Source organism: Sminthopsis crassicaudata, chromosome 5, assembly GCF_048593235.1.
Source record: "Sminthopsis crassicaudata isolate SCR6 chromosome 5, ASM4859323v1, whole genome shotgun sequence".
Taxonomy (NCBI): domain Eukaryota; kingdom Metazoa; phylum Chordata; class Mammalia; order Dasyuromorphia; family Dasyuridae; genus Sminthopsis; species Sminthopsis crassicaudata.
This window is the reverse complement of record NC_133621.1, coordinates 70,851,687-70,866,662: the sequence shown is the minus strand read 5'-3', so window position 1 is coordinate 70,866,662 and position 14,976 is coordinate 70,851,687. Positions and strand designations below refer to the sequence as shown.

The 14,976-nt window shown below is 36.7% G+C and overlaps 1 protein-coding gene across 7 annotated transcripts in view; it reads right to left on the bottom strand.

Annotated features, from left to right (window-relative positions):
* Positions 1-14,976, bottom strand: part of CCNY (cyclin Y) — a 256,186-nt gene that overhangs the window by 59,940 nt on the left and 181,270 nt on the right. For all 7 annotated transcript variants that reach the window (XM_074267117.1, XM_074267123.1, XM_074267116.1 and 4 more), the window contains exon 2: positions 9,677-9,751. In XM_074267117.1, coding sequence (XP_074123218.1) covers positions 9,677-9,751 — 75 coding nt within the window. The remainder of the gene's footprint in view (positions 1-9,676; positions 9,752-14,976) is intronic.

The window sequence follows — 14,976 nt, the reverse complement described above, 5'->3', positions numbered from 1 at the left end:
TACACAAGATGAGGCAAATAGGATCATGGGATTTTACAACTAGAAACGACAATGGAGATCATCTGATGTTACCTGTTAAGTTTACAAATGAGGAAAACTACCCCTTTGAGACAACAAAAGGATTTGGCCAAGTCAAGAGCAGGGCTGAGACTAGAAAGCAGGCCTCCCAATCAAAGATCTAAAGCTATTTCCCTGACACCTTGTCACCTAAAGACATCTGCCAATTAGATGGGTAAAAACTATCATCCACACGTCATTTCAAAGGAATGCAATTCAGAGCTCAGGATCATAGATGGAGAGTTGGAAGGGATTTCAAAGGTTATCCAGTCCAGAGGGATCAAATCCACATTAGCCCCCAACACTCCAGGGTGCAGCCAGAACCAAATTAAAACTAGAAAACAACATGGATAATTTAATATGTGGTTTTCTAAGTCACTATGCCTTTTACAAATTCTTATTAATGGTTTAGCGGCCCCTAATTCTATCTGAATTTGATGCCATTGACTTAATTTAACTTTTTTTATAAAGGAGAAAAAAAAATAAGATCCAGAAATATATGGAGTAACCTACATGTCACAGCAGAAGGGAAAAACAAGTCTAAGATCAACTCCAATCCAGTGGCTTCAAATTCAGCCTTTTATCCACTATGCCACAATGGATTCATTCAATCAACAAACATTAATCAGTTATCTAATATATGTTTAAGGCAGCAGGTAAGGCAGTTCTGGCAACTTTCTCTATAAAATCCTATACAAGAGGTTGTAATGAGGTCTTTATTCAAAACAGAATTCCAGAGGCTTGGATATAGAACTCTGCTCATTCTGAAGTGAACTGAATATATGTTCACTAGTACCTTCTGGCTTCAGAGATACTAGGAATATTTTAGGTGATATAAATTTGGATTTGGCTTTGTAAAAGCTAATGAAAGACTCAGACTAGCAGTAGAGATCTCTCTCTCTCTCTCTCTCTCTCTCTCTCTCTCTCTCTCTCTCACTCACACACACACACACACACACACACACACACTAGATAAGAAATAAATTAATTATGGAATATAAAAGGCTGGGGTCAAAGAAAGCACAAAATGCTAACTAAATTCAGATGGTTTTCATTTCCCAGGGGTCACTGTGAGCTCAGAGAACTTCTCCTGGGACATCTGGATTTGAATTTGGTTGGATTCTCTTATAATTTCTCTTATGTAAGCACTGGCCCTGGTGTTAAAGAACCTGACTTTAAATCTTGCTTGTCATTTACTCTCTATGTGACTTTGGGTAAATCACAACCTCACTGAGTGTTGATTTTCTCAACTATAAAAGAAAGTTGACATAGCCTGTGAAGTCCTTCCCAGCTCTGGTCCTGAGAGTTAAAGATCCTTTGCATGACTCCCAAATGTATAAAGGAATCTCTTTAGTTAATGTCCCAGATTCATCATTTTTTACCAGACTAATGTAATTACAGTCAGACCCTGATTCTTAGCCATCCCTGTGATTCTCACATATGCCAGGAATATGGGCAAAGTCCCTGACCCCACCCATCCTCCTCTATGTGCAAATGGACTCAGGGTAAAAAACTATTATAGCAGGAAACTAAATTCAGTAAATTGAAGTCCAGAAGGAAAAAAGAAAAAGGGGAGGGGAGGACTTCCCATGTCTAGGACAAAATGAAACTGAGGAAGGTCTAGAAAAGGGACAAATAACAAAATCAGAGGACAACTATCTTACTCAAATTCACAAAAATCCACCATCATGGATAAGAATAGTTGTCTAAGAGAAATCTCCCATACAAATTCTTCCCATAAGATAATGAACTGTTAATAGGAAAAGCTACTCAAAAAAATGAAGTTTGGAAAAAATTAGGATGGAGAGTAAGAATTTGTCAATGATGCTTCAGCATTAACAAAGAGGGGGGAAAAAGGCCATTATCTGGTAAGCAAAAATACCTTATTTGCTAGAAAAGTAAATATGACAGAGGGATGAGAAAAGCTCACCAGGTTCTATGTGATTGAAATATTTCCATAAGGTACTAATGCTCACCAAGCAACTTAATTATAAATTTGACTTGATGTCAAGAAGGAAGAAGCCCTTGATGGGGAATAAGAATATTTGGTCACAAGAAAAGGATATTACTCACTGAAAATTAGCAAACTTATATTATGGTGCAGATGTACCTTGTTCAACTTGGAATAATGTGACATACATAGTTTTAGGAGAATATAATAAATCCTGTAGGAGCTACTAAAGTTCCAGATTTGTGGAGCTGAAAGACCAAATCCTAGAAAAGTTCCCATCAAAGGACAGGACAGCAACCTGGGGGGCCTAATTCTGAAAAGGGCAGTCTTCAATCCAATTTACTATAAGGATCTAATTGACTAAAACCCAGTATCTGACATGACCCAGGAGAAGCTCCTACTATACTGAGATTGGGAAATCAACTGCAAGGAACATAGATGCTAAAAATAAAGCAACTGATCATCATGTCATTCCCTCCTATTCTGAGTAGTTAAGAGAAGAAAAGGACATAAAGGAGCAATTAATTAAAGTGAGTTGGGTCTATAGAAATTTCCATCTTTGCCCTTTTTGCTACTTTTACATTCCCCACTTAGGTGAGCCATGAGAGTAATTAAATCAGTGGCAATATTGGTGATATGTTAAACACATCACAAATAGACACAAACATGAAAACAGAGGTATGTGCTAGTAAAGTTTAACAATCAGATCTTCCAAGAAAAATTTTATGACCCACTTTTAAGTTTAAACTAGCATTAACATTTTCTCCACCACTTTCTTAAGTCGAGACCCCCAATACTATAATAATTCAAGTCCTAATTTGTTCTGAGGTACAAATGCTCACAGTGAAAAATTAGAAATCAGGTCTCAAGCAAACCAGTACAAACTGGCTACAACAGAGGTGTCCATAAGATCCAACAATGTATCTGAGCAACAGTTTGTGAAACTGAAGTTTTTGGTGAAACTGAAGTTTTTGGTGAAACTGAAGAGAATCCTGGATGTGAGCATTTACCAGCTGGATGATTATGAAGAGCTTATTTCTTAATGGGAGTTTGAGGAAGCACATCCAGGTGCAAGTTTTAGAATTTGGGCAAGAAAAATAAAGCAACAAAATATAAGATTACTTTAACCAATGCTTTAAATTAATTAAAAAGAGAAATAATTATATTTTTAGTCAATGGTTTAGAAACCTGAAAATTTTAATTAGTCTTAATCATTTAAAAAATATTATGAAGACAAATATATCCTTAATTCCCAAGGAAAACCTACCGGGGTTCTAAGACATTCAACACACCTGCAAAATACTATCTTATATTCTTTAGTCTTTTGCAAATATGAGTGCAAAATGAAGACACAACCACCAACTGACTTACAGAACAAAACAGGTGTTTCCCGTAAGTGTCAGTTCATGGTGATAGATTTTTTTTCCCCTATGGAGAAATTAATGAGCTAAATATCTAAGCAGAGTTAAAGAACTACAGAAAAACAAAACATTTCAGCCAAAAGGGATCTTGTTTCTGTTCAACCAGAAGAGAAAAATTTAAAGACGTCATGACTTGGCCAAGAGCACAAAGCTAACTTGTGTTAGGCAGGGCTAGGATACATTTGAGGCTTCCTACCAGGGTATCAAAGGGACATTTCGTGACTAATAAGGCTAATGCAAGGCTGGACTAGATCTCATTAGACATGTTAGATGATTGTTCCCCAAACAGAATCCCCATCTTTACTCATGATGACATTTCTTTGAGCATCCATTGTGTGTTGAAGGTTTTCTATATACTTGTACCATTTTGAATTTTAACCTATCCCAGGTTCTTCTAGAGGAAAAAAATGTTGCAATTATTTTCTTCTCCTTTCCCTGAATCTTCCTCAAAAATCTATTCAGAAGGTATCAATATACATCTCTAAGATTGGCTAAGATGACAAGAAAAAATAATAACAAATGTTGGAGGGAATATGGGGAAACTAGGACAATAACACATTATTGATAGAATTGTGAACTGATCCAACCCTTCTGGAGAGCAATATAAAACTATGCCCAAAGGGCTATCAGATTGTGCATACTCTTTCATTCAGCAGTGTCTCTACTGGGCCTGGAGCCCAAGAGGTCTTAAAAAAGGAAACAGGACTCACATGTACAAAATGTTTGTGGTAGCCCTTTTTGGAGTGGCAAGAAAGTGGAGACTGAGTGGATGCCCATCAATTGGAGAATGGCTGAACAAATTATGGTATGTGAATGTTATGGAATATTATTGTTCTATAAGAAATGATCAAGAGGATGATTTCAGAGAGGCCTGAAGAGACTTACATGAACTGATGCTAAGTGAAGTGAGTAGAACCAAGTGAGCAACGTACACGGCAACAAGATGATTATGCAATGATAAATTCTGATGGACACGGCTCTTTTCAACAGCGAGGTGATTCAAGGCTAGTTTCAATGATCTTGTGATGGAGAGAGCCATCTGCACCCAGAGAGAACACTGTGGGGACTAAGTGTGGACTACAACATACTATTTTCACTCTTTTTGTTGTTTGCTTGCATTTTGTTTTCTTTTTTTTTCCTTTTTGTTCTAATTTTTCTTGTGCAGCATGATAAATATTGAAATATATATAGAAGAATTTAACATATACTAGATTATTTGCAGTCAAGGGAGGGAGTGGAGAGAAGGGAGGGAAAATTTTGGAACACAGGGGTTTGCAGGGGTGAATGCTGAAAATATCTATGCATATGTTTTGAAAATAAAAAGCTTTGATAATAAAGATAAAATAAAATATGAGCCAAGTCAGAGAACCAACTCCCACATTAGGCAATCCTATTTCTCTGAAACTCTAGGAAAAAGTTGGGCCATATCTTTATTTCTAGTATACTCCACCATGATACCATGTACTGGACAAATAGTTTTCATTTATGTAATTATTTCAAGTAATATTTTAGAAATGTGGTTGCACCTTCCTTCTAGGTTGATTCTATTCTATTTATTTAAAAAGGTAACTTTATTCAGATTTGATATTTCACTAGTAAAAAAAGGAATTCTCACTGAGAAAATTCCTCCCTCCAATGCAAGACCGGCACCTACTCTGGCAGTATGGAACAAATGCCTAGGGTCGTGAGAGATTAAGTGATTTGCCCAGAGTGATAGTAGGCCTGGAGTCTAGGTCTTCCCAGCTCTGGAGAGGGCTTTTTATCCAACACAACCTACTTATCTGGTGAAGGATTGACTCCATGCTGCCTCTCATTAGCACTATTCTCAAGATGATTTTTTTAAAACCCATTTTCAACAGTTTAAATCTAACACCAGAAATGATGGGCAAAACAGAGTCAAGGAATATAAAAATTGGGGGCAACTTCAGTTCTCTCTCCCTCCCCCGCAACAGCAATGACAGTATTGCTACTGGCATTAAGTAAAAAGAATGATCTATCCCTTCCCAAGCAGAAGAACACATCTTAAGCATAGAAATGTCTTTCTTTTTAAATGGGTCATAACATCTGTTTGCTAATAACAAGTGTTGCAGAGAAAAATCACTTTGGCTTTGCATAAAATATCTGATTAATTACATCTAGCAGGAAAGGTCTGATCAGATAAACCATCATGGTGAAGAGACAACGTCCTGTTGTGCTGGGGATTCCCATCTAGTTATGAATTCAGAGATAAAGTCTCCAAGCACAGCCAGTTTTTCTGATATCTAAGATAAAAAGAAATTTAATAGCTCCACTTCAAGAAAGCCCCAGCGACTCACAGATCTACTCTAAAAAGTCCTATTAATTTATTATATTCAAATATATAGATATAATTAAAGATGAATACATATATATCATTATTATTGAGGATGGGGTCCAAAACACTGCCACCATCCTATTATGAGCTCTATCATCTCAGCCTGACAACTGCAATAGCCTGCTCATTAACCTTCCTGCCTCAATTCTCTCCCTCTTTCACCCCATTCTCAATCTCGCTCTCCAATCAATCTTCCTAAAATACAAGGTCTGATCATGTCACTACCTTAGGTTCAAATAAGCTTCAATAGCTCCCTTCTGCTTCTAATATCCAATATAAAATCTTTTATCTTTTCAATGTCATTCATAACCTGATCCTCTCTACCTTCCCTGTCTTATTACACTTTATAATTCCTACTCAATATGCCATTCTTCAAGCCAGTGGCACTGACCTATTCTTGTTCCTTTCCACCCATTTCCCATCTCCATCTCTCATTTTCCCTGGCTGGGTCACGTGCCTGGAATGTTTTCCATCCTCATCTCTCCTTTTCTTTAAATCTCAAATAAAGTTCCACTTTCTACAAGTCTTTCCCAAGCTTCCTTCATCTTAGCACCTTCCCTTTGAGGTTATCTGCTACTTACTCTGTCTTTATTTTGTTTGCACATAGCTATATGTGTGACATCTCCCCGCTTAGACTATGTTCTCGTTGAGAACTGTCTTTTGCTTTTCTTTATGTCCGCAGCATGTAACACAATATCTGGCACATAGAAAGCACTTGAGAAATGACAGTTCATTGATGATAAAAATCCAGACCATTGCCGAGAACTAAGTTTTTAGTACTGGTAAAAGAATACTGGGTGCAGATTTATTATATAGATATAAAGTCTCCAAATGACTAGTGAGAGATTAAAGAGTTAATTTCTAATTACAAACCTATCATGAATTATGAAAAGGTACCATTAAGATGCAAAGAAGAGAAAGAACATTAGGTTCCACAGAAAGGAAAACTGAAGAAATTGAAACAAATTCTCTCCTAGTTTTAAAATGTCTTTTGTATCTAGAATAATTCAAGAGATAAAGACAGAAGCATCTCAAGACCAAGGAATATGAAAATAGAGAGATCAAGAGAATGTGTATATAATAGTACACATATAAGGAATCTCACGATGGAAACCTGTCCAAATGAACTCTAGTCAATAACTTTCGATCTGTTCTCTTTTGAGACCCTCAACTGCCCTCCCTACCCACACAACTTTATGATTCAGTTTCTGTATCTGGTTAATGAAAAAAAAAAAAAAAAAAAAAAAAAAAAAAAAAAAAAAAGCCTTGGTAAAGAACATCCACATATATGCCCCAATGCAGCTCCTCCTTGGGATGGCCACGCTGACATTATGAACCTGGGAGTTTTCAAGAATAGGATTTGATTTCTATCATTCTTACACTTGAGGTAAGAAAGCATGGGGAAAAGGAGGAGAGGGGAGGGAGAAAGGAGGGACAGAATTTGGAACTCAAAACTTTTAAAATATTTTTAAATTTATAAAAATATATTTTAACATGGAATTGAGGAAAATAAATTGTTATTTAAAAAAATTTAAATGTAGATTAAACTTATGTTTCATGAAAATATATTTTCTCCTAAAACTGGTGGTTAATATTTACCCACACACCTCTGCTTGGATCCCAGAGCAAAAGTCAAATACAATGAAATTAAGCAAATTTTCCCATTTTTTTCACTTATGGAATTCATAGGGCTTATACAAATTTCTTTTAATCTTCATATTTTTCACTGGATCAAACTTTCCAGCCACCCCAAAATCCTCTGACACCTCCAATTTCACTAGAGCTAGAGAACAAAAGCTTCCTCCTCTATTTCATAGACTTAAAGTTCCTTCACAAGTACAGTTCCCCCTTGAAAACTAAAAGAAAAATTGGACAAAAAGAACAGACACAATGTGCTCATTTTCTTTTAGGGTCCTAATGATTTTTTTCAAGCTCTCAGCATATTCTTATTTGTTATGAATAAAATGAACCATCTGATACCCAAAGTCTTCCTTGCAGTGTGCTTCACCAGGGTAAGATGAATGAATGAATAAATGAAAAGCATCTAATGAGTGCTTACTATATAACAAGCACAACACTGAGAACAGGATGTATAAATATAAAAGCAGAGACAGTCTTTATTCTCCAAGAGCTTACAGTCTGACTGAGGAGACAATACTTATAGTAGTGACTAAGAAATGAAATGGTGAGTGGTGCCATGGAGGAGCATATTGACTAACCCCTTCCAGAGGCAAAGAGTTCTTTTGATTGTGGCTCCAAAACTGCAAAGGGACAAGGAGTGGGGAAGGGGGAAATGGTGGTTTGGTAGATAATGAAGAGCCAGTAGGTATCCCAGGGCACTGGAGAAGCCACCAGTCAGGCAGCACTGCCCAGGACAGGTGCACCAGTCACAAAAGTGCCGAGTACTCCTGGGTGGGCAGAGCCTGGGTCAAATCTTAAAATCTAAATACCTACTCCAATGGAGCAAAAAGTTCTGTATAGCTTCATCAAGCTGGAAAGTTCAGGGCATGCAACAGACTGTTTATTTTATTGGAGGATTACCCTGGATAAGCTCATAGAGAAACACTGCCAAATGACTAATCATAAAGCAATTAATATTTTGGGCCATGTCATCTCATGAAGGCTATAAATTAAGGTCTAGACAAAGGGAGTTATAATCTGCATTAGAGGGATTAGCCTCTCCAAATATAATCCCATGAATTAATTCTTAAAGGCACTGAAATTAAACCATCAAGTTCAAGAAAGTGATCCGAATGGAAAGAGGTCATAAACAATAAATTAACATAATGGTAATTCATACCTTTTCACAAAGAAACCATGTACAACATCATTATCTAACAACAGGCTTTAATCCTTTAGATTAAATGTCAAATCTGAAATACATTTAGACTATTCCCAGAACCAATCCAGTACTCAAAGTTTTTCCCAGTTTATTTAGTTACGCAGAGACTCAGGAGTCTCTTGAAGATCCATGTGTTAACTGCTTAAGCATTCTCTCTGTTATCTCATCAACTTTTAATAAACTCATTTCTATTTTAAGTTTATTATATATAAGTTATATGTTTTCTCCAAACAGCATGGGGCAAGCAGAGTAGCAAGATGGAACAAGGATCCATGGCTCAAGATGAGCAAGATGACTTTTATGGTAAACTTTCTTAAAGTCTGAGCAGCTAGAAGGCACAGAGGATAGACATCAAGGGCTTGACCTGGAGTCATGAAGATCTAAATTGAAAACTGTCCTTCTACATTTCCTAGCCGTGAGATCCTAGGCAAAGCATTTAAACTCGCTCTGCCTCAGTTTCCTTTTCTATATAATATAAGGAGATAATAATAGCACTTCCCAGGGTTGTTGAAAGAACAAATAAGACATTAAGACATTATGTATTTATGAAATGTTTTGCAAACCTTAAAGTGATATATAAATGCTAATAAAAATAATCATATTCTTATAATTGTTATTACTATGCAAGAAGAGCATGCCCATTCCTACAATTGAATAGTAAAAAAATTAGGAACATTTGTTTGTTTTTAGCATTTTCTTTTCTCGTGGAGTCTATATAATGATATTGTTAGACCTAAGCCAGATATATTTCTTAGGGGAAAGAAGCTATAGCCTCCAAAAGAAACACATGTCCAAGAGGCATCATAAGAATGTGGATTGAAACATGTCTCTCTACAATTTGGAAGAACTGGAAGGATTGGGACACTTCTCTCAAGAAGGAGGTGCGAGGGTTATAATTTACTTAAAGTCCACTCCTTCTCTACTAGAGGCAAATATCAAAGCCAATACAATAAAAATACTGGAAATTACTGTGTGACCTCAAAAATCAAAACAAAAGTCACAACTTCAATGAAGGCCAACTGCCTACAAAAGAGACATAAATACTAACTTACCATCGGTCTGAGATTTACTGAGGAATATCGTGCTGGCCCGAGGATGGTCTGAAGGGTTGAATTCCATGTTCAAATCTTTAAAGAAACAAAATGAAGAAAAAAAAACATTAACAATTGCAAAACTGAAAACTAATATAGTAAATGTCAGCTTTCCTAAATATTAAGTTGATCATATAGTTAGGAATCTTAAAGAAAGGGGGAGGAAGGAAGGAAGGAAGGAAGGAAGGAAGGAAGGAAGGAAGGAAGGAAGGAAGGAAGGAAGGAAGGAAGGAAGGAAGGAAGGAAGGAAGGAAGGAAGGAAGGAAGGAAGGAAGGAAGGAAGGAAGGAAGGAAGGGAGGAAAGAAAGGAAGGAATAGGGGAAGGACAAAAAAACAAGACAAAAAAAGACAATTAGGATTATTTAGGGGCTAACAAACCAAAAGGGGAAGAGGTCAATAGAGAAATATGACTGGGACAAAGAAAGCAGCATGGGAAAGCAAGAAACCATTTAAAGTAAATAGATTACTCTTCAGATTAGCTTGAAATATAAAACTGTAAAATTATATAAATGAGTTTACAACCTAATTTAAATTCAACCACTACTGTAAGAAATGGACAAAAACCAAAGAGAGGGAAGGGAGGAGGGATTGGACAGAATGAACATAATTGAAGAAGCCCAGGGAGATGAAACCATCAAGTAGAGAGTCTATCAATGGGGTTAAAAGCTACCAAGGGACCAAGGAGGGGTATAAAAGCGAAAAGCAACCAGATTTGAGCACTGATTTACACACTAGTGAGCTTGTTGAGGGACAGTTTTAATGGCAGGGAAAGACTGGTTGAGAATGAGAAGCAAAAGCCAGATTGCAACAGGGCTATGTTTGTTCTTTGCCAATCACAGCATCTGGAACATAGTAACTAATAACGGTTTAGTGAATTCACTAGTTAGGAGACAACTTTACAAAATACAATCAGTAAATAAAATGATGCTTTTCTTGTTTCAGAGAAGGAAGAACAAAGTCATAACTATCAATACTTCATAAATGTAGGTTCTGCTTCTAAGTTCAAGGCAATATCATTATTTCCAAGGAACAGATTCTAGATACCCTCTTGGATACAAAGTACAAAAGCTAAAAACCACTAAAGTGTGGAAGTCTCTTCAAAAGTAAATCAATTGGGCTGAACTTGCTACCTTTCTCCTAGCATTTTGTTCATCTTCTTTCCCTGGAGAGAAAAAATGTTTGTATCCCTTCAGCCCATCAGAATTCTCCTCAAAACAAGCTATATGTTGGGAATTTTAGAAAAGAATCCCTATGTTATCCCCAGGTATTCGGGTAGAAAACTCAACTTCTGAAAAGACAATCAGAACCAGACCAAAAAAACCTAGGGGTCTGTTCACCACAACCCCTTCCAGGAAGTTATCAGCATATTACAAAAAGTGAAAATGCTAATCATTAAGCCACATATTATCAAGAGTGTCTATAAAATGAAAATAGGACCAGACTGGGCTTCAGTAGCCTTAGATTCCCAGAATCATCCATTTCATATTAGAGGGAATTTCTGAAGGTCATCTAGCTAAAGCCATGCCTGAAAATGCATTTCTTTTATAATATATCTGACAGGTAGCTGGCTATTTAGCTTTTGTTTGAGGATTTCCTCTTAAGAGGTCTTAATAAATGTCTATTCTCCTTATGAATTACTCCAGAGATTTTGAAATCTTTTCCAATGTCAAGCCCAACTATGTCCTTTTGCACTTTCTACCCATTGCTTCTAATTCTGCTTTCTGGGATCTGAAAGAACTAATTCATCTTCCAAGGCACAGACCTTCAAATAATTATAGATAGCTATTGTTCCCTTCCCACTTCTAATAACTTTTCCATTTTTAAATCAAGCCTACTTCCTTTAACTTATCTTCAGAGGCCCTTAGAATGTCTTTCACTTGTAGCCTGCCTCTTCATTAAATGTCTACACCAAAGGCTGATTTTCACTTGTCAGAGCATTTCTTTTATTAAAAAAAAAAAAAAAAAAAAAAAAAAAAAAAAAAAAGCTGATCCCGCTTTCCAGAGTTTTGTCGTTGGTTACTGAAATTATTGATCATCAATTATTAATTGAACAATAGCCTAATTAATAAGTTGATTATTGCCCAGAAATTATATTTCTTGGAGTTTTTTCTTTTAATATACTATTTAGCCCTTTATTACTTTCTCCCTTCCTCCCCAGTTTCTCTTTTTTTTACCTCTTCCCAATACATACATCTAACACATTTCTTTTAAAATTTCAAAGCAGTGAAAATTTTATTTGAATTGACTGTTTTTAGTAAACTAGTCTACTCACTATGAATTATATGAGTGTAGGGATGAGGAACAGAACAGATAATGGACCTTTTCTAGCCTCAAGAACACATAAAACATACTTTTACATGCTTTCACAACTTGGCCCCATGTTTAGCAATATGTAGTAAGTAGATTTGGGCTCTAGATGGTACCATGGTGTACAAAAGGCTGGACCTGGAGTAGGGAAAACTCAACTTTCTAAGTTCAAATTCAGCCTCAGACCCTTCCTAGCTGTGTGACTCTGGTAAAGTCATCTTAACCTAGTTTGCCTCAGTTTTCTCATCTGTTAAATGAGCTGGAGAAGGAAATGAGAAGCTATTCTAGGATGCTTCCAAGAAAACCTCAGATGGGGTCATAAAAAGTCAGACATGACTGAAATGACCAAGCAACAATGAGTAGATTTTGCACTCTGGGCTCATTGCATTTGCAAAGTGCTGTTCAGTCTCAATCACAGGGACTGTCCTACCTCAGATTTGGATTGTGAATCCAGTCTTTGATGGGAAAGCACAAGGCTTTCAAAAGCAAAGCAAGTTATTACACTCTTAAACATCTGTTAATTAATTAATGTTAACTTTAGAAACTTGTGACAAAGTCCCCAGGATTATTCTCCCAACTCACATTTGCATTGACAGACTAGGCACCTAGAATATGGCTAGTTATCTCTCCCTTCACAATTATAGCCATTGAGAAGTGAGGGTAATTTTTTTTAATCCTGTTGCTTATGATCTGATATATTCCCTCCCAATATTAATCACTAGTTGACATCTCCTTAATATAATTTACAACTAGTTAACATCAATTAGGTTTTTTGGTTGTTTTTTTTAAGGAGATACTTAGTGTGAAAGGATATCGAGACCTGTGAGAAGATTGTGAGTGAGGCATGAAAAAAAGCACTCAAAGGATCACAACTTAGGTAGATTATTATTTTAAAAAATTGAACAAGCATGCAGATTCTTCAGGCCTTCAGTCCCTCAGACAAGGATGAGTCAATGCATGGGAGTGTACAGGAATGAAGAATGCCTTGAGAGCCCAGAGCTCTACATATTTACTTCTATCTGCTGTTTCTTCATGAATGAACAAAGAATATACTAGAGGAAGTCAGTCAGTGAATAGCCCTGACTCTTAGCAATCAGAAGGTCATTGTGATGATTTAGATGGAGCTTACTAAACTGATTATGATCAGGAGAACCTTGCAATTCTTACCTAATGAAACTGATTAAAACGATACTGAGTACCTAGTAACTTCCTGGTACACAGTAAGTCAATCACTGGTCAATTATTTCTATCAGCAAGGTCTAGCACTATACCAATCCTCACAGGACCAAAGTACAATAATTTCACAAAACCAAGAGCATCCTCCATCCTCCACATACCTAGGTCTTACGGAAAGTTAACTCAGGAAAGTAGGTGCTATGAAACCTTTCCCCCACTAAATTCACTTCTGGGTGCAGCATAGTTCTTTCCTAGCATATGCTCTCTTTGTTCGAGGGTTAATTCACTGGTAGATTGGATCCAACAGGTCACCTGTCTATTTCACGGTCTCCTCAGATTCCTCATGTTGCAGTTACAGGAAGATTCTATTAACACTTCATTTGCTAGATCTTGAATTATTCTTGTTTTTCAAAGATCACAAGGTTATAATCTGGTCTAATTCATCTCTGATATTTATTTATGTAAGATTGGAGAAAAATAAACACAATGGAGACAGAGCAAACAAAAGTGCCATGTGTTCACAGACACATGGTACTTGGGTAGGAAAAAGGGCCTACAGTCCCATCTGGAGGCCCATAGGAGCCTTCTCGCCAAGGAAAAAGGATTCTTTTCTGTTCAAGCCATTTGTATGCACACTCATTTCTAGCTTAGCAGCCAATTAAAAAGCTTTTTGCCAATTTCATTAAGGAAAAAGTAAGATAACCCTTCCTTCATACATTTCCAATAGCACCCTCATCAACCCTCCATGTAGACTGACGCCAGGTAAAGTGCATACTATTAAGAATGAGCCCTACTGGTAGGTGTACCCTCCTTTGCTTTAGAAAAAAATGACCTCTGAAACTTCTATTTTTTGCATCTAGTTTTACTATGGGTTAGTCCAAACTAGCTCCAGCACAGTTCTGCTATTCTATATGATAAATTACATAGAGCTGTATACTATACATAGAATATATAATATACTCTATATGAGATAGAGTTCCAAAGAGCATATAAAGCTAAGAGGAGTCTGATTATATGACCAATACTGATCCTTTTAAATGTTGAAGTTCCATGGTTCCAAGAGCATTCTTCCCATTGTATGAGTTTCGGGATGTTTTTAGTTTTGTTTTGATTTTTAACTGAAATAGGCTAAAAGGACTCTCTCAATAAAAACAGTCACCAGACAAGCAAACACCTGTGTGGTCATGGTGTCTAAACAGATTTAAACTCATTAGTCACACAAGTGAAAGGGCAAGGAGCATATATCATCAACTCTCAGGGAGCTCTGAAGGGCTTAAACAATCCACTTGCTTTCCTCATGGGAGTCTTGATTCTCCCTTGCTTTTTTATTTTTTTTCCTCCTCTTTTCCATTACTCCTTAAGAATTTCCTTTTCTTGTCATTCTGAAACTATGTTTTCATTGGTGCAAAAACTCCCTCCATGGGTGCAGAGTAGAACTCCCCTGTAATTTATAAGAAGCTGCATAGGGCACTAACAGGTTAAGTAATCTGCTTGTGATCTGTCTAGATGTCAGATATAGGACTTGAATTCAAGTCTTGATAATTCCCAGGCTAGTCATTTATCCACTCTGCCAGGGCTGCCTCTAATCTCCAGAATAACAGCCCTCTGATCATACAAGAAAGCAGAGACTTGAACAAGTTAAATGTCAGAAATAATTGAGACTTCATTAACAGCTGTTTGACTGGACTCTGCCCAGCAGGATTCAACTGGCACTCCCGGGGATTTTGTCCAGGGCCAAATGACACTTTCAAGTCTACTCCAGCCATGTCTGATTTTTA